The 24,464-nt window shown below is 61.1% G+C and overlaps 3 protein-coding genes across 3 annotated transcripts; all 3 read left to right on the top strand.

The window, feature by feature from the left end:
* Positions 1–304: 304 nt before the first annotated feature.
* On the top strand, positions 305–6,027 carry LOC123621188 (keratin, type I cytoskeletal 42-like). Its single transcript, XM_045527024.1, is given in 13 exon segments — positions 305–373; positions 504–591; positions 678–751; positions 1,774–1,920; positions 2,050–2,199; positions 3,299–3,445; positions 3,447–3,467; positions 4,054–4,179; positions 4,437–4,627; positions 5,698–5,714; positions 5,717–5,746; positions 5,890–5,928; positions 5,931–6,027. Coding segments are annotated over 13 exon segments (1,155 nt in total). The 3' UTR covers positions 5,987–6,027.
* Positions 6,028–7,867: 1,840 nt separating this feature from the next.
* KRT17 (keratin 17) lies at positions 7,868–12,964 on the top strand. Its single transcript, XM_045526515.1, has 8 exons — positions 7,868–8,463; positions 9,436–9,518; positions 9,950–10,106; positions 10,727–10,888; positions 11,343–11,468; positions 11,562–11,782; positions 11,884–11,909; positions 12,721–12,964. The coding sequence occupies exons 1-8, from the start codon at positions 8,032–8,034 to the stop codon at positions 12,813–12,815; spliced, it is 1,302 nt and encodes a 433-aa protein (XP_045382471.1). The 5' UTR covers positions 7,868–8,031; the 3' UTR covers positions 12,816–12,964.
* Positions 12,965–19,398: 6,434 nt separating this feature from the next.
* KRT16 (keratin 16) lies at positions 19,399–22,399 on the top strand. The gene is made up of 8 exons (XM_045526510.1): positions 19,399–19,985; positions 20,449–20,531; positions 20,682–20,838; positions 20,953–21,114; positions 21,206–21,331; positions 21,634–21,854; positions 21,947–21,993; positions 22,148–22,399. Exons 1-8 carry the CDS (start codon positions 19,476–19,478, stop codon positions 22,246–22,248), a joined length of 1,407 nt encoding a protein of 468 aa, XP_045382466.1. The 5' UTR covers positions 19,399–19,475; the 3' UTR covers positions 22,249–22,399.
* The last annotated feature ends 2,065 nt before the right edge of the window (positions 22,400–24,464 follow it).

The raw sequence follows: 24,464 nt of genomic DNA, 5'->3' as shown, positions 1-24,464 counted from the left end.
GATCTTGGGGGCTGTTCGACACTTTGAGGCTCAGTCTACACCCTGTTTCTTGTGCTGATGTTGCCGAGTGCGGTGCATTCTCGTGGCTGCTCTTGCTGTGGGTCTTCCTCACTCCCTCCACGACGGTCACTCTGGGCTTCCTGGAGGGCAGGAACCCTGTTTGGACGCTCTCGAGGGAGGAGTTTCTCTAAGTTAGCCTGACGGAGGAACTGACACCACACACACACACACACACACACACACACACGCACACACTTCCACACTCTCATGACCTCTGAGAACGTGGCCTTGGCATTCTGTAAACATGGCCACTTGCGTCTTCTGTACAAAACCTGCCCCTGGCGGGTCCTACAGTGTGCAGCCGCCACAGGCAGTGAGGGGCTAAAGGGGTGTGTGAAGCAGGCGGGTCCCGGGTGTGGGGCCTGCCCAGCTTCCCGGGTGGAGAACCAGCCTGCTGCTGCCCCCCACGGGGCATTGCCTGCTCCTGCCCCGACCTCCACCAGGCAGGGAACTCCTGCACACAGAGCTGCCGGCAGTGCCAGATCAGATACCAGGCTCGGGCCTGGCGGTGGGGAACCCAGGGGAGCCCTGGTGAGTCAATGCTCCTGAGCTTCGGGGTCAGCCAGCACCTCACCCCTCCAGCCTGTGCAGCACGTGCCAGGCCTCTGCCCCCTGAGTCACCCTGCACACCCCTCACCCTGGGTTTCACAACCAACCCTCCCTGTGCCCGATCGGCCTCCTGAGCACGGAGGTGGGTGGGGGGCGGGCTACAGATGGGCCCACTGAGGCCGGGGGCAGCTAATAAACTGGGGCCTGCTCCAGCGGCACTTCCACAGAACCGAGGTCCTTGCGTGGGGTCTGGGAGGCGCTGCACACGATGAGCCCACGGGGCCGCTTTGGTCTGCGGGGGCTTCTCCCTCTCGGGTCTCGCACGGTCTAGCCCTCAGCCTCAGCAAATCCCAAACTGGCCCGGCCCACATGCCACCTTCGCCAAGCTCTTCTCTGCTCCCTCTGGGTGGTGCAGAGGGGCCGTGCTGTCTTCCGCACCCCCATGGCCTCGATTGGAGCCTTGCTTGGGCATTTCCAATGGTGCCAGCGACAGCGGCCACAATCATCACCAACCCTCTGCTCTTCCAGGGCCCCTCCCTTTCATGTTCCCATTTAAACCACCCAGATGACCTTGTGGGAAAAGAAAACTTTGCCCCAGGTTTGAGGTGGGGCCAACCATAACCTCATTAATTAGTTAATTAGTCACTTAATTAAACAAACGTACCCTGGGGGCTGACTCTGGGCCAGGGCACTGTGCCCAGGGCTGGGGGTTCCAAGGAGAATAAGATGGAGATGGCCTTGTCCCCCTGGAGTTCAGAGTCCAGCAGAGGAGAAAATATCCAAAAAAGTTATAGAAATAGGTATAAAATCGCAACCTAGTGAAGTGCTGAGGAAGAGAGATGGGCAGGGAGGAGGAATGTCAGGGAGAGGAGATCCAGGCAGGAAATCCAGGAGGGCTTTCTGGAGGAGATGGCACTGAGCCTAGAGATGAATTTAGCTGGGAAGAGAGAGTGAGGCCTAGGTGGAGGCCATGATCCCCTAGTGGAAGAGGGCTGCATAAGGGTCTCTCTCTGGGCATCCATGTTTGCTGTGCCTGGGAATCCTGCTCCTACCACTCTGTGAGCCCCCTGAGGGCCTTGGCTGGGCCCCTGAAATTCCCAGCAGGGTGCTTGGAGGAGGAGACTACCACCCTCATGACCCTCGCTCTGGCCCATTCCCCCAAAGGCTGCATGGGTGCTGCAGGGCCTCCCTGGGGCTGCCGAGGGTGTCTGCTCACTGAGCCCGCGTCTCTCCCAGATCCTGGTGGCTACGATTGACAATGCCGGCTTCGTGCTGCAGGTCGACAGTGCCCGCCTGGCAGCTGATGACCAAGTGAGTCTGGGTCTCTGGGGCTGCCGGGGGCTCTGCACACCATGGAGTGCTCTGTGTGTGCATGAGGTGGTGTCCCTGTGGCTCCACGAGGACCCTAGGGCTCACACCTCCAGCCTGCCCAGGTCCAAGACAGAGTTGAACTTGCACATGAATGTGGAGGCCAACCTCAACGGCCTGCACTGGGTGCTGGACGAGCGGACCCTGGCCAGAGCCGACCTGGAGATGCAGGTTGAGAACCTCAGGGAGGAGCTGGCCGACCTCCGGAAGAAGCACGAGGAGGTGGGGCAGCTCAGGGACTGCAGCAGAAACTCGCCCAGGAGCAGCGCTGGGACCCCAGGATCTCCCCGGGCTGGGGCGGTGCTTGCAGTCCAGCTCCCGTCTGGTGGGTTCCTGGCCCTGACGTGCAGAGGGCCCTGGCCGAGGCCTGCGGGGGCCCCGATTCCCAAGGAGTCTTCTCTTGTCCCTTGAGGCTCGGCCCATTGCAGTTAACTAACTAATGAGTGAATCGGTGTAAGAACACACAATGCTAATTATTATAATTAATTTTAATAGTGATAGTCATAACAACAAGGACTATCTGCCCGGCACATTACCAGTGATTCATAGCAATGATCTCAGCTGATACCGACAACATTGCTGGGAGAGATACTCCGAGGCTTAGTGAGGTTACGGGATTTACCCAAGACTGCACAGGGACAGTCCCTCGGGTCTGGCTGGCTCATGTCCACATCCAGGTCTGACTCCACCTCTCTGCCTCGCTCCTGCCTCCCTCTTCCAGAGAGCACTGGGTCCAGGGGACCCCAAGGTTCAACCCGTGGATAAGATCCAGGGACCCACTGGGAGACTCATGAGTCCTCTAGTGCCCTGTCCTTGTGGCTTCTCAGCTGACCTCTGCTCTGGCCTGAGCTGGGGGAGCCTGGTCCCCAAGTAGCAGGACACCCAGAGAGTGCTTCCCCTTGGCTTTAAGGCTGGTCACACGATTGCTTTCCCCCCAGCAGATTAACATTTCCTAAGAGGTCTGGCTTGGCCGATGCCGACACAGGGGTGCTCTCCCTGGGCTCCTGCTGTGAGCTCGGGCGTGGGTGAGGCTGCCCTCGCTCAGCCTGGCCCTGCTGGGGAGCTGCCATCCCCCTCTGGCCTCAGCACACGCTGGGGATGGGTGGAGCCCACCCCCATGTCACAGCGTGTGTTGGGGAGAATTGATATCCGTAGTCCTGCACATTTGGGATGTGACCACATCTGCCTCCGCCTTCAGGGTGAGGAGCTGTTGGCCTGTCTGCCTGTCATCTGCTCCCGTCTCCCAGGGGCGGAGAAGGCAAGCCCCAGGGTCTCTCTCCAGGATGGCCCTGGGTGAGCTCCTGCTATGCGCCCTGCCTAGGAAATGAATGGGCTGAGAGACCAGGTGGGTGGGGACATCGGCATGGAGGTGGACGCCACCCCTGGTGTGGACCTGAGCCGCATTCTGAATGAGATGCGTGACCAGTACGAGAAGTTGGCGGAGAAAAACCGTGAGGACGCGAGGATGTGAGGACTGGTTCTCCAGCAAGGCGGGTGGCCGTCTGCGAGCGGCGGTGCACACGTGTGGGCACATGTGCCGTGTGCTGGTGCAGGCTGGAACACTGTCCCGGCTGGAAGGACCTCTGGGAACCAGTTGGACCAGCCCCTTGCGCTTTAGATGTAAAATGTGAGCTCAGAGAGGACTGAAGCTCACACAACCCTGCGCTGTGGCCTGGGGAATGGATCCAGGTCTCCACAGCCTGCTCTAGCGCTTCTCCCACCACAGGTGCTTGCAGGCTGTGTGGATCTGAATCCACAGCGCACACACTTGTAAACACATACCGAGCATCTACAGCTTCCCAGCGACAGTAACAGTAACAATAAAACTCAGTGCCTGTCTTTGAGGTGCTGCAGTGCAGGGGGAGTAACGTATGCAAATGGCTGCAGAGCAAGGTGAATTCCGCCACGTGCCATGTGGGTGCAGAGGGTCTTTGTGTGCAGGCGCCTTTGGGGCCCTACAGAGGCCAGAGGGGCTAGAGGGGTAGTTCTGGGAGGCAGGGGCTCAGGGGCAGCCCCTGTCCTCTGCCCTGTCTCTGAAAGCCTCCTGAAGCCCCTGGGGCCCACCCTGCCTTCCAGACAGAGGAGCTGAGCCGCGAGGGGGCCACCAACCCTGAGGCCCTGCAGAGTGGCAGGACAGAGATCGTGGAGCTCTGCAGCTCCATGCAGAACCTGGAGACCGAGCTGCAGTCCCAGCTGAGCATGGCAGGGCCTGCGTCCCCTCCCTGCCCTGTACCACCACTCCGGGGCAGGCCCCGCCTCGTAGACCACCCCACTCGGAGAACCAGAGACTCCCCAGCCAGCCTGTCTCTTCATACGCAGTGACCGGCCCTCTCAGCCCCAGTCACCTCCCCACTGTGCTGGCAGCACCTCCACCCCACGCAGGAGGGGCCTGGCTAGTGCTCCGCTGCAGGGAAGGTCCCAGCACCGTCTCGCTGTGCCACCGACCCCTTGGTCCACAGACAGCGTCGCTGGAGGGCAGCCTGGCAGAGACAGAGACGCGCTCCGGGGCCCAGCTGGCCCAGCTGCAGGGGCTCATCAGCTGTGACGGGAGCGCCCAGAACCACGAGTACCAGGTGCGACTGGTCGTGAAGACGAGGCTGGAGCAGCAGATCGATACCTGCCGCTGCCCGCTGGAGGGCGAGGGTGCCCAGTGAGTGGGCGAGTGGGCACCCAGGCACCTGCAGGGTTGGGCCCCGGCCACCCAGGCAGTGGCATTTGGGCACTGGCAAAGGCCAGGAGGTGTGAATGTAGGAATCTGCGGAGGTGGCAGGAGACGAAACTGAGAATGCAGGCTGGAGTTGGGCTGAGGAACCTCGAATGCTGAATTAATGCATCGGGACTAGACAAATAGGCAATGGGGAGCCCTGGAGGGATTTGGAGCAGAGCAGGGCAATGATCATCAAGCTCTGTTGGAACATTCACTCTGGCCGCAGAGGGGACAAATGGATCAGAGGGGTCAGTGTGGGGCTGGAGAGACTCAGCAGGAGGCTGGAGCAGGGGGTTAGGCCAGAGAAGCCCTGCTGTATGGGGCAGAGGCAGGGAAAGGACGTGGTGCAGGCAGGAGAGAGGTTGTAGCTTAAACAGCAGGACTGGATGCCTGAGCATGGGGACGAGCACGCTCGCAGTCAGGACTCAGCAAATGTGCAGTGAACACAGAAGGAGTGGGTGACGATGACCCGGGTTTCTGGTTGCGATGACTGTGTGGCTGGGGATGCCAGGATGGGCCAAGCAGCAAGGTGGGCGGTGGTCCGGTTTGGAGTTGGGAAGGTTGATCAGGCCCCCGGATGAGAGTGTGCTGGTGTCTCTTAGTCACACATCGAGCTTTTTGCTTCCTGACAGTGGTGAAGTCCATTTATAGTCTAACCACAGTCTCTCCTGCTTTAATTGAGTCTATCTGTTGGGCCCTTTGGGATATGGAAAAACCACTTGCTCAGCTTCTCCTTGTAACTCCCTGGTTAGCAGCCACAAAGGGCCACGGGGCCTCCCGGTGCACTGTCCCCATGCCTGCTGCACTGAGCCTGTGCCCTTGGTCCTCGGTCGTTGGGCCTGGACTAGTTTCCATGCACTGCACTCCCAGCTGTGATTTCCTGCCAGTTTGCAAGACCCTATGTCCCCTCTGTCCCCTCTGTCCAGGGCCTCCTCAAGTGCTGCCCACAGCAGGGCTCCCAGGGGCCGGGCTGGCCAGTGTCCCTGGGCCGATGGGTCCTCCTCTCCCCGCAGCCTGGCCACGCAGTACTCCTGTCCCTGGCCTCGAACCCCACCTGGGAAGGTAAGTGCCTGCCCTGTCCTGCCCAAAGGAGGGGCTGTGTGGACTCCAAAGGAGGGGACCCTTCTGTGTGGGGGCCTGGGGGAACCACAGGCTGGGTGGCTCCTGCCGAAGGTTCCCTGTGCCCTCTCCTCCCCCTCCTGCAGCCGTGGTGACCAGCCGCCAGGTGTGCACCATCGTGGAGGAGTCCAGGATGGCCGGGTGGTCTCCTCTCAAGAGAAGGTTCACCCCTCCACCCTCTGAGGCATGTGACAGCCCGGCCTTGAGGGCCCAGGGCAGCCCTCACCTCAGCCCCCAGCACACTATTGCCACGCCGAGTGGCCCCGTCCATGAGCTGCTGCCTTTCTGTGTCTGCTTCCTGCAGCCCCCCCAACCCCCACCGGGGAGGCCTCCTGGGTTTGCCCCAGTGACTGCTATTAAAGCTTTGCCTGAAGTTCAATGCCTCATGTGCTCTGGTCTGGTCATTGGCTTGGGGCAGTGTGGGCTGAGGGATTGGGAGAAGAGAGGAATTTATTGAGTGTTTGGGTATCGACTTGTCACCTGCCAGCCTGTCCTGCCCACTCCATCCAGACCTGGGGCTCCCGGAAGGAGAGGGAAGGAGGTGGAAGGATGAAGGCTGGAGGGAGGGGCAACCCCCCATGCTGGGAAAGTTTCCAAGAATCAGCCCCAGGGTCGCTGTTACCTGGGGCCGGTTCCCAGGAGGGCCCCACAGACCTGTTAGGAGCGCTCCCTGCCTCAGCCCAGGGCAGGTTCCAGAGCACGGGGAGAGGGGCTGGGGGGGGCGCTTTCTGAAGGAGCCATCCGGGCGCTGATGGGTGAGAGGGGGCGGCAGTGACACAGCCAGCCCAGGAAACCAGACCGGCTCTGCCCAGCTCGGGGTGTGTGTGGGGTGGGGTGGCCGCTGCACGTTTGCGCGTGGGGGGCGTCCTGTTTGCTTTGGTGGCTTGGCAGCTTCTGGGCTATTGAGGAATCTCCCTCCGCTGCTGGCGGGCTGTCTGGGCCTGTCTGGGAGGTGGAAGCCATGGGTAGTCTGTAACACGACCACATTCCTCCCAGCTGGCCTGCCGGGACCCTGGGACCCAGGGCAGGGTGGGGCTGTGGGGTGGGCACGGTGCCACCTGTGGAGTGATATCAGGGAGCTTGGGGGCAGGGGGCTGGCTGGGGTCTCAGGAAGAGCCTGTTCTGGAGCAACGTACTTTAGGTTCCCAGTGGGCTGGGACCTGAGACAGATGCCCCTCACCTCACCCTGGGCCTCTTGGGGCAGAGAGGGGTGGGGGTGATGGAAGGGGGCATCCCCCTCATTGTTGGTTTAGATCCCCCCACAGCCTGCCACTTCCCCACCCTATGGCTGAGCTCTTTGCCCCCCAGCTCGGGACCCCCACCTGCACAGAGAGGAAGGGAAAGGCTTAGAGGAGAAGGCTGGGCCACCACTGGCCCTCGGGGTGGGGCAGGGTCAGACACTGGCCAGCTGGACCCGTGGCCCCTGGGGTGCATCCCTGGGTGTTGGGCTCTGCAGAAGGGGGCCCGTGTGTCCGGGGTTTCTGGGGGATGGCTGCTGTGGCACAGTGAGGCGGAAGGGCCTGGCATTAGGCGGGGCAGTGTGCACCCTGCATCCCTTCTGAGGCCCCAGTTTCCCCGTCTGCGATGTGGGCTGGTAATCCGAGTTTTGCCAGCGGTCCTGAGCTGTGAGGTGGGCCCGGTGGGTTCAGTCCGGTTTGTTTCCAAGGCAGGGTGGGCTCTTAGTCCTCTTGCCCCCCAACCCGGGGCCAGCCCCGGGTGTGGAGTAGTGTGTGGAGAGCACAGCAACTTGGGGGGCTGTCTGACTCCCCTACCCATGTCCCCACCAGACAAAGGGTGGAGGTGGGCAGGCGGGGGTGACAGCTGCCTGGGAGGGCCCGGTGACGGTGACATCCTGCCTTCTCCTCTTCTCCGTATTAGGTCATGGGAAAGCGTAGCTGGAGGGCCTGCCTGAATCACAGGTGACGGGCCTGAGACCAGAGACACGCACACAAAGACGCAGACACCAGCACGGGGTTCGGAGAAATGAGGCAGAGCCCCGATGATGGGAGGGGAGGGGGCCCCCCGCCACCTGGGAGCTGGCAGGCGGCCAGCGGTGATGAAAGCCCAGGGGAATGGAAACAGAGCCGTGAGCCTGTTGTAATCGCTACGCCCACTTGCCGGCCTATAAAAGAGGCGGGCGAGCCCCGGCACCGCACGCACCTTAGGGCCTCTCTCCTCCTCTCGAGCCCTCTCGCTGTGCCCGCTGCCCGCTGCCCACCGCCGCCACCATGACCACCACCATCCGCCAGTTCACCTCCTCCAGCTCCATCAAGGGCTCCTCCGGCCTGGGGGGCGGCTCGTCCCGCACCTCCTGCCGGCTGTCTGGCGGCCCGGGCGCCGGCTCCTGCAGGCTGGGCTCTGCCGGCGGCCTGGGCGGCGCCCTCGGGGGCAGCGGCTACTCCAGCTGCTACAGCTTCGGCTCTGGTGGTGGCTATGGCAGCAGCTTTGGGGGAGCCGACGGGCTGCTCTCGGGCAACGAGAAGGCCACCATGCAGAACCTCAACGACCGCCTGGCCTCCTACCTGGACAAGGTGCGCGCCCTGGAGGAGGCCAACACGGAGCTGGAGGTGAAGATCCGCGACTGGTACCAGAAGCAGGCCCCGGGGCCCGCCCGGGACTACAGCCAGTACTACAAGACCATCGAGGACCTGCAGAACAGGGTAGGCTGCGGGGAGACCCGTGGGGGGCAGGACTCCTCCCCCCCATCTCCTGCCCTGGACGAAGGCCTGGGGTCTAGCCTGGGGGCTGCCAGGGGGCCTCAGGGAGCCCAGGGCAGCTTGGCTCTGACTTGACTTTGGGAGCCCGTCTTGAGACCTCTATGGGGCCCACGTCCTCCTTTTTGGGGGATAGCAGGTCAGGCCAGGGACAAACAGGCCTCGTGGAGCCCCTGGGAGCCTCAGTTTCTCCATCATGGAGCTTCTTGCCACCTTGTGCGTCTGTGGGGTCAGAGAGGATGCATGTGGCAGACGGGGCCTGAGGAGCAGGTGTCAGCAGGAGGGCTAGGGCGATGGTGGGGCGGGCTCTGGGTGCCTGATGGCACCTGCTGGGGAGGAGGCCGGAGGAGGGGGCGGGACCTCAGGAGCGAAGGCCTCTTGTGTGCCTTATTTGGGGATGTCTCTGGCTTCCCCTTCCCTCCTGCTGCCCCTCAAGGTGGGCTCAGCAAGCCCAGGGGCGGGGCTGCCGGTGGAGCCGGGGCTTAGGGCCTAGGAGTGGCTGTGACTTCTGAGTTGGCGAGGGCTCCTTTAGCCTCCTTTGGGGGAGCCTCTCAGGGGCACCCTCTTGCCCACTGTAAAATGAGGGGGTTGCACACATCCCCTCTTCCTGGAGTTCTGGGACAGCGTCTGCCTGGGGGACGTTTCCCCATCCGTCCCTGGCTCTCCCACAGTCCCAGCCAGCTGCCTCCTCTCCCTCAAGGCTGAGCCTGGCGTGGGGGTCCGTGGGGGGCGTGTTTCAGCCCATCAGACTCCTGCTTGCCCTGCCTCTGCCAACAGCACAGCACAGCGTAGGGGAGGGAAGAGAGGCTTCCAGAGAAGGCGGCACAGCGTGGCCCCAGGCCGGGAGGGCCGTCTCCTAACCCTGATGTGGGCTGAGCCACCCCCACCCGTGACCTGGTTACTCTTCCATCTCCCCAGATCCTCACGGCCTCTGTGGACAATGCTAACATCGTGCTGCAGATCGACAATGCCCGTCTGGCTGCTGATGACTTCCGCACCAAGTGAGTCCTGGCCAGTGGCTGGGGTGGCCTGGGCAAGGTCGGGGAAGGGCTTGGGGCTCCCCTCCCCATGCCAGGACTCCTCAGTTGCTTGTGCCAAGGCCCAGGAGCTGGGGCTGGGGCAGTCTTAGAAGCTGCTCGGAGCCCACCCCTTATTCTAGGATGCAGCAAATTCTGAAGGCCGCAAGGCTCTGGGCTGGTAGAGGAGAGGGAGAGAGGCAGGAGGCAGAGAGGAGAGAAGTCAGGAAGCTGGGTCTGCCTGGGGTCTTGCCCTGTGATGGCCCCAGGCTCCCAGAGCTGGCCTGTGTTTCCACTCCATCCTTTCATCATCCCTCCTGAGCCCTTAGAGCCTGGCAAAGTGAGGGGGGGAGGAGCTGGGTCCTGGGCCTGCAAGTCCAAGAAGCCTGGACTGAAAGTCCTGGTTCCTGCCACAGGTTTGAGACGGAGCAGGCCCTGCGTCTGAGCGTGGAGGCCGACATCAACGGCCTGCGCCGGGTGCTGGACGAGCTGACCCTGGCCAGAACCGACCTGGAGATGCAGATTGAGAACCTCAAGGAGGAGCTGCTCTACCTTCGCAAGAACCACGAGGAGGTGAGGTGGCTGGGGCAGCAGGCCAAAGAGGCTGAGGAGTGGGTGGCAGAGCCCTGCGGCTGGGTCACGACCGAGGCTGTGGGAGATTGCAGAGCAGGTGTGCCGGGTCAGTCACCTTGCAGGGCCGGCCTGGCTGCAGAGCGCCTGTCCTGGGGGTCCGGAGCCAGCAGGCAGGGCAGCCTCGTCCTTGTACCATGCTGTGTCCCTGCACCAGGGAACCTCCCGGGGGCCCGTAGGTCTTCCCCTGCCTGCCCTGGCCTCACTCACGAGGACAGAGGATAAATGAGGAAGTCCCTTCTTTGCCCCAGTTCAAACCCTCAAATCTGGCTCCCCCATGGAAGTTTGGAAGTTAGAGGGGAAATTCTGGGTGCATAGGCCTAAGAATTAACATTTCTCTTTGGAGAGCCCTCAGTCTAATGGGGGCGACACAGTGTGATGGTGGAGGCAGGGCCTGGGCAGAGCAGACGATCAAAAGTCACTGGGAGGGTCAGAGGGTAGAGCACAGGGAGAACAAAGGAGGGGTCCTTGGGAGGGGTGGGGGACCCCCTGTGTGGGAAAGCTGGGGCATGGGAGGCCAGGACGGACCCCCATGCCCACACCCACGTCGCCCCCTTCCACAGGAGATGAATGCCCTGCGAGGCCAGGTGGGCGGCGAGATCAACGTGGAGATGGACGCCGCCCCCGGCGTGGACCTGAGCCGCATCCTGTCCGAGATGCGCGACCAGTACGAGAAGATGGCAGAGAAGAACCGCAAGGACGCTGAGGACTGGTTCTTCAGCAAGGTGAGGGCTGCGGCAGGCCGGAGGCCTCTTATGGGGCTGGGGTTCAGGGGCCTGAGCCCTGATAGTAAGCCCTGGTGTCCTGGGGGGGTCCCATCTTCGGCAAGTTGCATGGACCCCGTGGGCATCAGGGTCACCTGTTGCATCTTAGCTAACACTGGGGCCTGGCGAGGTGGGAGTGAAGGTGGAAAGAGAGTAAAGACCTGCGAGTCCCCATCTCTCCCTCACGAAGTTGGGAACTAGCACCAGGGCCCTGCTGGTTCTTGTTTCCTGTTCTGGGCCTCCCACTTGCAGGGATTAACCACACGAATGTAGCATTTCAAAGGGCACGTTTCTGGGCTCTGGAAAGTGGGAAGCCGGTGAGAAGGCATCCCTTCCCACAGTCAGATTTGGGAGGAGGCCCGACGTGGGGAAGGGATCCAGGCTTATGCTGCTGTGTCCCGTGTCCTGTCTGCAGACAGAGGAGCTGAACCGCGAGGTGGCCACCAACAGCGAACTGGTGCAGAGTGGCAAGAGCGAGATCTCCGAGCTCCGGCGCACGGTGCAGGCGTTGGAGATCGAGCTGCAGTCCCAGCTCAGCATGGTAGGAACACTGCCAGGCACGGGGGTGGGCCCAGGGATGGGAAGGGGGCATCGATCACCCTCACTGACCCCCGGTCCTTCTGCCCTCCTGCAGAAAGCATCCCTGGAGGGCAGCCTGGCAGAGACAGAGAACCGCTACTGCGTGCAGCTGTCCCAGATCCAGGGTCTGATTGGCAGCGTGGAGGAGCAGCTGGCGCAGCTGCGCTGCGAGATGGAGCAGCAGAACCAGGAGTACAAGATCCTGCTGGACGTGAAGACACGGCTGGAGCAGGAGATTGCCACCTACCGCCGCCTGCTGGAGGGCGAGGACGCCCAGTGAGTGGGGGGCGCCTGGGGCCAGGGCCAGGGGGGCCTCTGGGGCGGGGCTGGGGCTCTCAGACCCACATCTAATCTCCCCTCTGTCTGTTTGTTTGCAGCCTGACTCAGTACAAGCCGAAAGAACGTAAGCATCTCAGTGGCAGAGGGCTGGGCTGGGGCTGGGGCTGGGGTGCATAAGACAGACAGCTATCTGCACACTGCTGGGCACAGTCCCCAGGGAGTTCCAGGGCAGGACGGCTGCCCCTCAGCAGGGGCAGAGGAAGGGACACATTCAGGAGAAGGATCAAATGAGAGAGATCTGTCTGGTCTGATGGGGCAGGGCAGAGAACCAGTCCTCACCTTGGAGATCCTAGTCTGACAGGAGGCAGGGTCCCAGCTCTGGGTCGCATCTGGTGGGAGATAGGGCCATGGTCTCGTGATCTTGGCTCTTGAGACCCTTTGGATGAGCAAAACAGTCCTATCTCTGGGGACTCTAGCCTAACGTGGTCAGATCCCAGGTCCCAGTCTGATGGGGAAGATGTGATCCTAGCCCTGGAGTTCCTGGTCTAGTGGGGGTGATGGGGACCTGGGTTTTGTCTAGGAGATCCCCTCAGATGGGGAGATGGGAGCATTGTCCATGCCCTGGAGACTGCAGAGGAATGGTGATAGATTTCCTATAGCACCCAGTCTACATGGCTCCTTTCTTGCAGAAGGACACAGTGGATCAGGATCAAATAACCCATCATGCGAGGACACTGGCAGAGGGATGGGACAGAAGGGAGGCAGCAGCAAGGGCAGGAGGGACGCGTGTGTGGTGTGATTTGAGGGGCCAGCAGAGGCATTCACAGCGGCTGGGAGAGGACTGGAAAGAGAGTCAGCTCTTCCTCAGAGGGGCTGGGGGCTGAGCAAGGATGTCTTAGCCCCTGCCCACCTCCAAGTGTCTGTTTCTCCTGCAGCCGTGACCACCCGCCAGGTGCGCACCATTGTGGAAGAGGTCCAGGACGGCAGGGTCATCTCCTCCCGGGAGGAGGTCCACCAGAGCCCCCGCTAGGGACTGGGCTCCTCCTGGCCAGCCCCCCAGGAGGCAGGGAGGCGGCCGCCCCATCTGCCCTGCAGCCTCCAGCCTCTCCAGCCCCAGCCCCTGCTTCAGTCCTGTCCTTACACTCCCCTGCCTTGCACCAATAAAGCTTGTTGACTCAGATGTGAAACGTGTCCTTGTCCTGGCCACTGAATGGGTGCTAGTGACCAATGGGTGGGCTGGGAAGGGGTGAGGGGCAATGGTGCTTGGACACCCACTGTCATTGGCTTGGAGGTCAGGGGTCAGCTTAGACCAGGGTAAGGAGCAAGTCTGGGGAGAACTTCTCGGGGGGTGTTTGCATCTCCTAAGGGCTGATGATCCTGCAGGGTGGTCCAGGCTGTGCAAACCCAGGCGGAGCTGGCGTAGGGTGGTCCTGGGTGGTCTCTGCTTGCCCTGTAAGTAGCTCCATCACTGCAGTCAGGCAGCCGCTTCCCCTCCCTGAGCCTCGCTTTCTTATCCATAAATGGATGAGAAGATCTCAGGATCGCAGGTGCCTGAATCCCAAGGGATGACTCACCCAGTCAATTGCTCCTCCTGGTCCTGTGGGCGGTGCCTTCCCCCCAGAGGGGCGGGGGGGGGGGGACGGGGGCTGGGACAGGCACACAGGGAGGGTCGGTGGGGACCCAGGTGGGTGGTTAGGGCCGGGGCTCCTGCCTGAGCCTCAGGAACCCCCTGAGGAGGCGCTCCCATTGCCCCCACCCCAGGAACGTGAGCAGGAGGCTCTGCTTCCAGGGGAGGCTGTGGACCCCAGGCAGGTGTGGGAGAAAGGGAGGCCTCTCTCAGGGATGTTTCCTCAAATGGTCAACTACAGCCCAGGATGGGGCAGGGTGGGGGTTCCAAGGAGCAGTGCATCCTGGGGAAGGGAGGGGGGCTGACTGTCCAGCCACTCCCAGGACCCTCCGAGTGCCAGCCTGGTTTATTCTGGTGGCGGCCAAGGGGAGCTGTGGGGAACAGTGAGTTGGAACGCCGTTCCCACACCTGGAAGTCTTCCTTCGAGTAAATCCGGAAATCACTGAGCGGTGGGATGGCCTGGCTTCCGGGTTTTCTTTACGGAGGGGGTGGGCGGAAGGGGTTAAAGAGAGGATGGTGTCCCCAGCCCTTCACTGCTGGCCAGGGTGTCTCAGCTGCTGCAGACTCGGCCCAGGGCGCCCACTCGCCCTCTCTCTCCTGGTGCCTGGAGGCTAGGGGGCAGGAGTGGCCAGAGCCCCCTGAGCCTAGTGTGGTGGGGGGGCTGGGGACGAGCGGTGGGGGCAGTGGCACTGACAGCCGTGATATGGGGACTTTGGGCAGGCCACGGGACCTCAGAAGCCGCAGGTTAAAAGCAGGGTAAGAAGGGCCACAGCTAGGTGCCCCGACGACGGTGAGTCTCAGGACTGTCTGGGGTCGGGGCTGGTGCCACAGCGGCAACTGCAGGACTGCAAGCAAGGGCGGGCTCTGCGCCCTCAGAGGCTGGCGTCTCCCAGCTGCCTGGCAGCCAAGACGGCGCGGACACGGACGGAGGGCGGGAGGAAGGCTCGGTTCCCACCAGCCCCACCGCACTTCCGGCCACAACCAGAAGAACCAGCCCTGGGCTGCGGTTGGCTCATCCCGCAGGGTGATCTCACCTGAGCAACAGTCCAGGAAGCGGGAGGGTCTGGGGAGAGGCCCCCATTGTGTGGATGGGGACACTGAGACTCCGTGAGCCAGCGTGACTCAGCCCTCGTCGGAGCCTGGCGTGTCAGTGCCTGGCGTGTCAGTAGTGGGGCAAGGCGTGGGAGGGGTGGACCCCACTCCGTGCTGGGGAGAGGAGCTGAGCCTCACCCCTGCCCCGCCCAGGCCCTTCTGTAGTCTCGGGTCTACTCTCACTGATGGGGCGAGTGAGGAGGGCTCGGAGTGTGGGGAGGACTGGAGACTGAGCCTGACTCTGCCCCTCTGCTGGGGAAGAAGCCCCTCCCCACCAGGTGTGTGTGTGGGAGCACCCAGGTGTGCTGGGAGTGAGCAGGTAGAGGCAGCGGCTACCCTGCTGGTGGGGTTCCCCGGGGATGGCGTGAGGACTTTGGCTGCCTTGTCCAGGCACCCCAAGCAGGCCCAGGCTGCTGAGGACATGTGCCTGCGGCCGGATTGGGGGCCCGGCTCTGGGACTCCGTGGAGGGACTCATGGTTCATCCACACGCACTCTGTCCCCCACACAGAAGGTTGCACACCCCTCTCCATCAGTGAGGCAGAACTGCAGGTCTGTGGCTGCCCCTGGGCCATCGCACTGCTGTCATATGATGGACGCACGCGCCTGAGTCCCAGGCCAGGCCCGTGGCAGGAACAGCCAGTCCCTGGGACATCCTGGCAGCGTCTCCTGCAGGGAGATGGAGGTGGGGGTGACATTCTGTCCACGGTGTTGCATCACTGTGTGCCTGGGTTTCCACTGAGTCCAGGGGAGGGAGGAGACCCGGCCCTGACCCAGAGGGACAGCACCTGCCCCTGGGGGATGTGAGGGAGCCCCCAGTCTGGGGTGGTGAGCAGGGCACAGTGGCAGCTCTGGCGATACTCCCTCAGCCCTTCTGCAGTGTGGGTCTCTTGTGTCTTTTGGGGAGTTGAGGGCCACAGAGGGACCAGAGCCAGGGTGGGTCTGGCCCCAGGCACAGGGCAGAGGCTATGACCAAGCTTGGCAGAGCCACGGTACCCCTGCAGGGCCCATTGTTCGTGCAGACCACCGTGAAGGGTTGTGACAGGTCCTCCAATACTCCGGAGGCCCTGCTAGGACCCTTCAGAGGGCTGGGCTAGGAGGGCAGCCCCTTCCTCTCCTGCTGAGGTTTAGAGGGGGTGACGTGTACCCAAAACACGCTGGAGGGGAGAGGACCCTCTAAGGCGGGCCTGGCACTCACAGATTCCCCAGGCCCTGGGACCAGTCCCAGGGCCAGAGCCTGGACTGGGACATTTGTTCCCCCCACCCAGGGACCTGCCTCCTCTGTTTCCCCGAGGCCCCTCGCCCATCACAGCCTGACCACAGGGTGTGGGGATGGTTTTTACCATCCTCTCTGTCCCACCTGACTGTATGTTTTGAGGGCTTCTGTGTCTTGTTCTTTGAGTCTGAGTGCCCAGCACAGTGCCTGGCACATAGTAGGTGCTTTATAAACACTGCTGAATAAATGTAATGATAGCCACCAGGCTGTGCCAGGTGCTTTATTTATCTCACCTGGAAATCCTCTAACATGCCTGGGAGGTAGTGCTGTTGTTCCCAGTTCCCAGAGAAGGAAACTGAGGCTCCGAGAGGCTGAATGGCTCACCCACTCAGGGGCCTGTCTCACCCCTGCTTGCCCGACTCCAGGCTGCTCTGTCCTGGCTCAGTGGGGCTCCGCTCTTTCCTGCTGCCCTGAAGCCTGTGGCTCCGGCCTGCCCCCCAAGGTTGGGGGCCCTGCAGCAGCGCCCTCTCTCCCCCCAGCCTCCCTGCAACCCACCCCAGCACCCTGGGCTGCCTCCTGCCTTCCCAGCCTGGGCATCTGCTGCGGAGCTTATATTATAAAACAGCCCCACGAGCAGGCATGTCCCGGGCCCTGAAGATGCAGGGGTTGGAGCAGGGCTGGGAGCTCCATGGGGACTCTGATGACCAGCCAGGTTGCGAATCCCTGCAAGCCGAGGCGTGACATTGGCCAATGGAGCTTCCCGGCTGTCTCAGGTGTGACATGACCTCATGCCTGACGTGGGCAGGCCAAGGAGGGTGGAAGGAGGCAGGTGGGGGGGGGGATCGCTGCCTGGAGGGGGCCCCAGTGCTCTGTGCCCACCAGGCTTCGCAGTCCTGAGCTGGGGGCAGGTGTACACCGCTGGCGTGGAGCAAACGCCCCTGCTTCTTCTCTGCCGACTCAGATACTCCTAGGCCCCGCTAGGACCCTTCAGAGGGCTGGGCTAGGAGGACAGCCCCCTCCTCTCCTGCTGAGGCTCAAAGGGGTGCCGGTACCACAGCTGCCTCCTGCTGAGGGGTGTGACATGGGCCCAGCTCCCCAGGACTTCCTGCTGTGAGGTGCTGTATTCTGTGGCCCCCATTTTCTCTCCAGGGTCAAATGATAAGTTCTTTGAAGGTTGGAGGCTATGTTGTCATCTCCCTTCCCTGCCCCAGCCCTGAGAGCGGGGCATGCGGTGGGCGTGTGATCCCCGGAGCTGGCCGAGCAGTTTGATGAGCTGGTCGGCAACTTCCTGCCGCTTCTCAGCCCCTGCAAGTCCCCAGATCCTCAGCGCTGGGCCTGTGTGTGATCCCAGAGTGGGGGGCAGGGGTGGGCACTGAGTCAACTGGAAAGGAGACGTGTGTGTGTGTGTGTGTGTGTGTCTGGGCACTGGGGGCAGACAGTGAAGATTTCGGAGCCTCCACTGTGAGAGCCGGTGCGAACCTTGGCCTGGGAGCCGGAGCCTGGTCCGGTCTCTGCTCTTTACCTCAGTGCTGTTTAACCTGGGGCAAGGCGCTCACACTCCCTGATTAGGGCTGGGTGGCCTTGAAGGCCATTTTAAGCTCTGAGGGTAATGGGTCTGTGATTGGACCTGAACTCCAGTCCCACCCTGACACCTGGGCGTCCAAGATTCCAGGGTCCCCTCTGCCCCCTTTGGGGTCAGAGTGGGGAGTACCGGGTTCCCTCTCTTGGTTCGGGACCCGCAGGTGTGCACATCCGCTCTGCTCTCACCTCCGGGCTGAGACTGACGGAAGGAGATGTGTGACAAAGCCCTGGTTCTGCTGTGACAGGGAATTCCCCGCCCCAGCGCAGCTCAGGCCGAGGCCAGCCCTCTCTGGGCTCCCCACACCTCTGCAGAGGCACTATGGACCAAGGACAGTGGCCAGTGCTGTGGGTCACCCCAGCACCCCGAGGAGGCCTCTGTCTGGGTGCCCAGACCCCTCGATCCTCCCTCCAGCCCTCGGTGCTGGACCAAGCTCTCAGGCCGCGGCCACATCCGCCATGGGCAGGCCTGTGCAGGCCACTGTGGGGAGGCGGGTGGCAGCCGGGATCCCGGGCCCTGCCTATGAGGCAATGCGGGTGCCTGGGAGGGCTGGTTCTAGCCCCGGCTCAGCAGCTTAGAGCGAGTGACTTGGGGTGAATCACCGCCTCTCTCTGCTTCCCCTTCTGTCCTACTCACCTGCGCGTTAACTCTAGGGTCGAGAGAATGATGAACATTTGAGATGTGCAGAGAGAGCGGTGCGTTGGTGGGAGGGGAGGGGCTGGCGTGGCAGGTGCACATCCCACCTCCCTGTTGACTGCTGTCTTGGGGAGCCCACTTACCCGTCCCTGCGTCCCAGCTCCCTCCCCTGGGGAGTGCTGGTGGGAAGGATGCCCCTTACACCCCCCTCACAGAACCATGTGACATGCGTCAGGTACTCCGTGCTTTGCCTGAGCGGGCAGGTGACCAGTCTTGTGCCCCCCGACAACTGCACGAGTGAAGCTCCCGGGCCCCACCTGGAATCTGTGGACACATTAGAGGAAACTGCTAGAAACTGATCCCCAGATAGGAACGTTTCCATGCAGGGACTCAGCAGCCCATGGCAGGGGCAGGGGTCACACGTGGCAGTAGTGGCAGGATGGGGCTCCCTCCCATGGGCCTACAGGTGGATGCCTGTGATTAGGAGAGGGCAGGAGGGAGAGGAGGAGCCGGTGTGGAGTGGGTGCCCCTCAGGGGGGAGTGTGGGGCATGGGGGGGCGCCAGGGTGTGGCGGAAGGCGTGAGCAGCTGGTGGCTGGAAGGGAAGGAGAGGAAGTGGAGGGGCAGAGCTGGTCAGGGGTCAAGGGCCAGTGGGGTCCTTCCTGCATGTTTCTTTGTTGCTGGTGGTGTGTTGTCCCCTTTTACAGATGAGAACACCGAAGACCAGGGGGGCTAAAGAGCCTGCCATGCAGCTGTAAGGGGCAGGGTAGGGACAGCGGCCACCTGTCTCCACAGCACCTGCTGTTTCCAGGTGCACACACGTCTGGAATCCTGCTGGCTCAAGGCTGTCTCTGGAACTGGGATTAGATCCAACAGGGGAAAGAGGGTCCTAGGATTTTTGGAACTAGAAAGGACTCTGCAGTCGCCCAGTCCAGCCTTGTCATTACCGAGGGGAAACAGGTCCAGAGAGCAGAGGTGACGGCCCTCTGGCCACACAGCCACAAAGCAGAGTGGAGCCACGAACCCAGCTCCTGCCGAGAGCCGGGACTCTAGGATCCCCAAAGCTGCATCCCCAGACAGCCCGGGATGGCATCCCTGAGGTCTCTTTCAGCCAAGGCTGTCACCGTGGGGCAGGGAGTCCTTCCGATGGGCTGACTCACTGCCTGGGGACGCAGCCGCCACAGTGCCGCCCTCGCCAAGGCCCCGCTGCCCCTCAGGCTCCAGGAACGGAGTCGGATTCCCAGCACCCAGCCTGAGTCACGACGACGACGACTCGCGTTTGTGTGTTTTTCTCGGGGCCCCACACCCCCAGAGCTGGGTGGGAACCCTGAGCCAGCACCCAGCGGAGTGAGTCGACCCTGGGCTGAGCAGCCCAGAGTGGGGAGCCGGGCAGGACCCGGAGTGATGAAACCCGAGGGCCCCACCTTCCCCAGATGCATATAAAGGCTGCTGCGTGTGAGGCAGCCACAGCACTCTCTCAGCCGCCCTGAGCACCTTTCACTTCTCTCTGCCAGCTCGCTCGCTCGCCTCCCTCCTCGGCACCATGACCACCTGCAGCCGCCAGTTCACCTCCTCCAGCTCCATGAAGGGCTCCTGTGGCATCGGTGGTGGCTCCAGCCGCATCTCCTCCGTCCTGACCGGAGGGTCCTACCGGGCCCCCAGCGCCTACGGGGGCCTGTCTGTCTCCTCCTCCCGCTTCTCCTCCGGGGGAGCCTGCGGGCTGGGGGGCGGCTATGGCGGCGGCTTCAGCAGCAGCAGCAGCAGCTTTGGCGGGGCCCTGGGTAGCGGCTTTGGCGGAGGATATGGTGGTGGCCTTGGTGGTGGCTTCGGTGGTGGCTTTGGCGGTGGTGACGGGCTCCTGGTGGGCAATGAGAAGGTCACCATGCAGAACCTCAACGACCGCCTGGCCTCCTACCTGGACAAAGTGCGCGCCCTGGAGGAGGCCAATGCTGACCTGGAGGCGAAGATCCGCGACTGGTACCAGAGGCAGCGGCCCAGTGAGGCCAAAGACTACAGCCCCTACTTCAGGACCATCGAGGACCTGAGGAACAAGGTGGGTGGACTCTGGTCCACAGCGTGTTGAGAAAGGCCAGGACTGCAGTGGCTCTTAGGAAACCTCTTTCCAGCAATTTCATTTTATAATTAGGGAAACTGAGGCACCTTGGGGGAGTGGCCAGGGTTGCCCAGAGAAGGAGGCAGAAGGTTCCTTTTCAGCATCTCTGTGTCTGAGCTGGGGCTGGAACCCTGAATCTCCTGCTCCCTGCGAGGGTTCCTTGAGCTGCATGCTCAGCTTCTCAGCCTTGGGCCCAGAGTTGGGGTGGTCGGCGATGTGGGAGCCGCCCCCCACACCCCGAGCTGGGAGAAGGCATCCCAACCTGGCTGGGGGAGCGCAGGGGCTGCCTGCCAGCAGGAGACCCCTGTGTTTGGGGAGATTCCTCTTGCCCCTCTCTGCCCTTCACCCTGGAGCAGCAGGGACGTTTGGCTGACCAGGTCCGCTGTCCTCCATCCCCATCCAGATCATTGCAGCCACCATTGAGAACGCACAGCCCATTCTGCAGATCGACAACGCCAGGCTGGCAGCTGATGACTTCAGGACCAAGTGAGCGCCAGCATGCTGGGCTGAGGGCAGAGGGCAGAGGGAAGAGGGCAGAGGGCATGGAGTGGGGCTGTCTGTTCAGCAAGGCCAGCAGACCTGGGGGCTCAGAATCTTCAGGGATGGAGCCTGAGGCCCTGACCTCTGCCCTGCCAGGTACGAGCACGAGCTGACCCTGCGCCAGAGCGTGGAGGCCGACATCAACGGCCTGCGCCGCGTGCTGGACGAGCTGACCCTGGCCAGGACCGACCTGGAGATGCAGATTGAGAGCCTGACGGAGGAGCTGGCCTACTTGAGGAAGAACCACGAGGAGGTGGGTGCGCTGCTGGCTTTGGGGGTGGTTGGCGGGCTTGGTGGGGTTGCCACATCCACCCAGGGCCGGGAGAGGAATCAGCTGAGCTGACCGCTTCCTGCTGTTCCTTCCTAGGAGATGCTTGCCCTGCGGGGTCAGACCGGTGGGGATGTCAACGTGGAGATGGACGCAGCGCCCGGCGTGGACCTGAGCCGCATCCTTAACGAGATGCGCGACCAGTACGAGCAGATGGCAGAGAAGAACCGCAGAGACGCTGAGGCCTGGTTCCTGAGCAAGGTGGGGCTCAGGCCCTCAGCCCTCCCGCAGGACTTCTCAGCCGGGGGCTGCCGGAGCCCCTCATACCCTCTGCTCTTCTGTCCTATCTCAGACCGAGGAGCTGAACAAAGAAGTGGCCTCTAACAGCGAACTGATACAGAGCGGGCGCAGCGAGGTGGCTGAGCTCCGGAGGGTGTTCCAGAGCCTGGAGATCGAGCTGCAGTCCCAGCTCAGCATGGTATGGAGGACTCAGCCCAGTTGCAGCCCCTACCTCACCAGTAATGGCCACCCCCCAACACTGCCCCAATCCAGCTCCGCCTTTCTTTTCCCAGGAGTGGGGCTGGAGGGCTCATTGTACCCATCATATGGATGAGGAAATTAAGGTTCAGAATGGTGGAATAAATTTCCTCCATATTGCCTGCCCCATCAATACCCCAGCTGGGGTCAAAAATCCACGCAACTCTCAGGAAACATGCCCAGAGACCCGGAGGGACAGGAGTGACCACCTTCATTGACTTTTTCTCTCTTTCTCATCTGCAGAAAGCATCCCTGGAGAACAGCCTGGAGGAGACCAAAGGCCGCTACTGCGTGCAGCTGTCCCAGATCCAGGGGCTGATCGACAGCGTGGAGGAGCAGCTGGCGCAGCTGCGCTGCGAGATGGAGCAGCAGAGCCAGGAGTACAAGATCCTGCTGGACGTGAAGACACGGCTGGAGCAGGAGATCGCCACCTACCGCCGCTTGCTGGAGGGCGAGGACGCCCAGTGAGTGGGGGGCCAAGTCCTACCTCCTAGACCCTCAGCCCCCACTTGCTTCTCCCAGCACATCTAACTGCCCCACCTTTCCTCTCCTACAGCCTCCTGTCCCAGCACACGTCCGGCCAGTCGTATTCTTCCCGCGAAGGTAAGGCTCCCAAGGCCCCCAGCACTGCAGCCCCTCTGCCGGTTCCACGGGTCGGGGCCAGGCCCTTCTCCCCAGAGCCCCCGGCCTTCCCCTCCCCCTGCCCTGGAGCCTGCTTAGCTGCCGTAGCCCTTCTCACCTCCTCTCTCTCCAACAGTCTTCACCTCCTCCTCGTCCTCTTCCGGCCACCAGACCCGGCCCATCCTCAAGGAGCAGGGCTCGGCCAGCTTCAGCCAGAGCCAGAGCTCCAAGCACTGAGCTGCCTCTACCAGAGCCTCCTGCCCTCCCGCCGGCCTCACCTCCTGAAGGCCCAGAGTCAGGATCCTGCTCTCTCGGCACGGTTCCCAGCTGTCTCCCCTCCCCTCCGCTGGTGGCGGGCTAATAAAGCTGACTTTCTGGTTGATGCAAACCTGTGTCGTCTCCATTCTTGAACTGGTGGGAGGGGAGGTGAAGAAACCTCCCAGAAACCCTTCTGGGGCTCCATAGCCTGAGACATGCAGGAGAGGAAACAAACCTCAGGGACCCGGGGGGGCCTCCCTGGAGGACCTGCACGCCGTGTGGGAGTGGGAGGTGGGACTCAGGAAGGGGAGTGTTCACGCGTGCTGGCAGGCACTGTCTGGCATTCTGCAGGGGTCCTCTCATGACAGTTTCGTAGCAACTCTGTGAGGTGGGAGTGGTCAGGCCCACTTTGAAGTCAACAGCTCCTGGGATTCGGGGAGGTTAAGTCACTTGCGTAAAACCAAGCAGACAGTCAGTGGCGTGACGGGAGTTCAAGCTTAGGTCTGTCTGGCCACAAAGTCAGTGCTTTTCTTTTACTACCACTCTGCCTTTTTAGATATTTTTAACACAAAGACTCCAAAGCTTGAGCTCTTAACTCTACCCCTCGGCTCCTGTGCTGGAGGGTGGGAGGGAGCGCTGTCCACCTTGGGGTCTCTCTCTTTAGCAGGTTTTACTGTGGAATTGTCTGGTGGAGGATAAGCTATTTCACTGGGGGACAGACACTTGGGTAGGGTCTTCCTCAGAAGGGATGTCTCTATTTCCTGTCTGGATTGTAAAAGCTACCAGCTTTCTGGAAGCTGCATGGGGGAAGGGGACAGAGAGGGTCTGAGTCTCAGCTAACCTGCTAACTGATTGATTTCAGTTTATTACATCTGCACTTGGCCATGCTTGGTGTCTCAGGGTTCAGAGTCCCTCTGGGTGAATTCTCTAGTGTAAACCTCTAGTTTCTCTGGGGTAAAGAAGAAATGATTGGCATCAGGCTGGTGGGGAGAGAGAGAAACTATGGAGGCCTCTTGCTTTTTTTTTTTTTTTTAAATTTTTTTTATAGAGACAGGGTCTCACTATGTTGCCCAGGCTGGTCTCGAACTCCTGGCCTCAAGGAATCCTCCCGCCTCAGCATCCCAAAGTGTTGGGATTACAGGTGTGAGCCACTGCGCCTATTCTGTCCCTACTTCTAACCTGTCCTCCTGTTTCTAGCTCCCTTGCCCCCACTTTCAGAGGTGCCTGGTGCCTCCTAGTCCAGAGCCTTTCCAGGCTTCTGAAGTGTGAATCTGCTTGCGTCGTGGCTTCTCCCTGGGCAAGCACTGAGTTTTCTTTGTGCCTATTTTCCACCTTCCAAAATTTTGTTGCTATAATCTAATCTCCTGCTCTCTTTGTCAAAATGGATTTTATCCATTTACAGTAATTTTAGTTGTGTTTAGAAGGTGGAGACAAACTGCATGTTTAACCTGCCAGTTTAACCCAAAGTCCCTGCCTTACATGATAAAATCATATTCGTCTTTCCAGGTTGCCGAGTCTGATTCATTACTCTAGTGTTCACGTCTCAATGGACAATGGCTGTTGGTTGTTCAGCAAATGTCTCCCTATTGCTGGCCACCAACACTGTCCCCAGGGCCAGAGGGTGAGCCTATGAGTCAGACTGAACCCTAAATTCCGATACCCAAAGATAATCACTGGTAATATTTTTGCGAGTTTCTTTCTCATCTAGTATATATTGAATATATACAGTCATGTGCTATATAACTATGGGCTGTAAACACGGTGATGGTCCCCTAAGATTATGATATTGTATTTTTATTGTACCTCTTCTGTGTTTAGATACGTTTAGCTACACAGATACTTGCCACTGTGTTACAGTCGCCTTCAGTGCTCAGTACAGTAACGTGCTGTACGGGTCTGTAGCCTGGGAGCCATAGGCTTCACCATGTAGCCTAGGTGTGTAGTAGGTTATAGCATCTAGGTTAATGTGAGTACACTTTGATGTTCACATAGCGACAAAATCTCCTAATGACACATTTCTCAGAACATATACCCGTCATTAATATACATAAATGAAAAATATATTGATATATATTACAAGTTATAATTACAATTACACCGAATGTCTATACCATTTTGCATTCAATTTTTTATTAATATTATAAGAGAAACACTTTCCCATGCTATTAAAAGTGTCAACGCATTTTTATTTTTTC

Source organism: Lemur catta, chromosome 15, assembly GCF_020740605.2.
Source record: "Lemur catta isolate mLemCat1 chromosome 15, mLemCat1.pri, whole genome shotgun sequence".
In the NCBI taxonomy this organism is placed as follows: Eukaryota; Metazoa; Chordata; class Mammalia; order Primates; family Lemuridae; genus Lemur; species Lemur catta.
The sequence above is the reverse complement of the archived record's forward strand: the minus strand, read 5'-3'. Positions and strand labels throughout refer to the sequence as shown.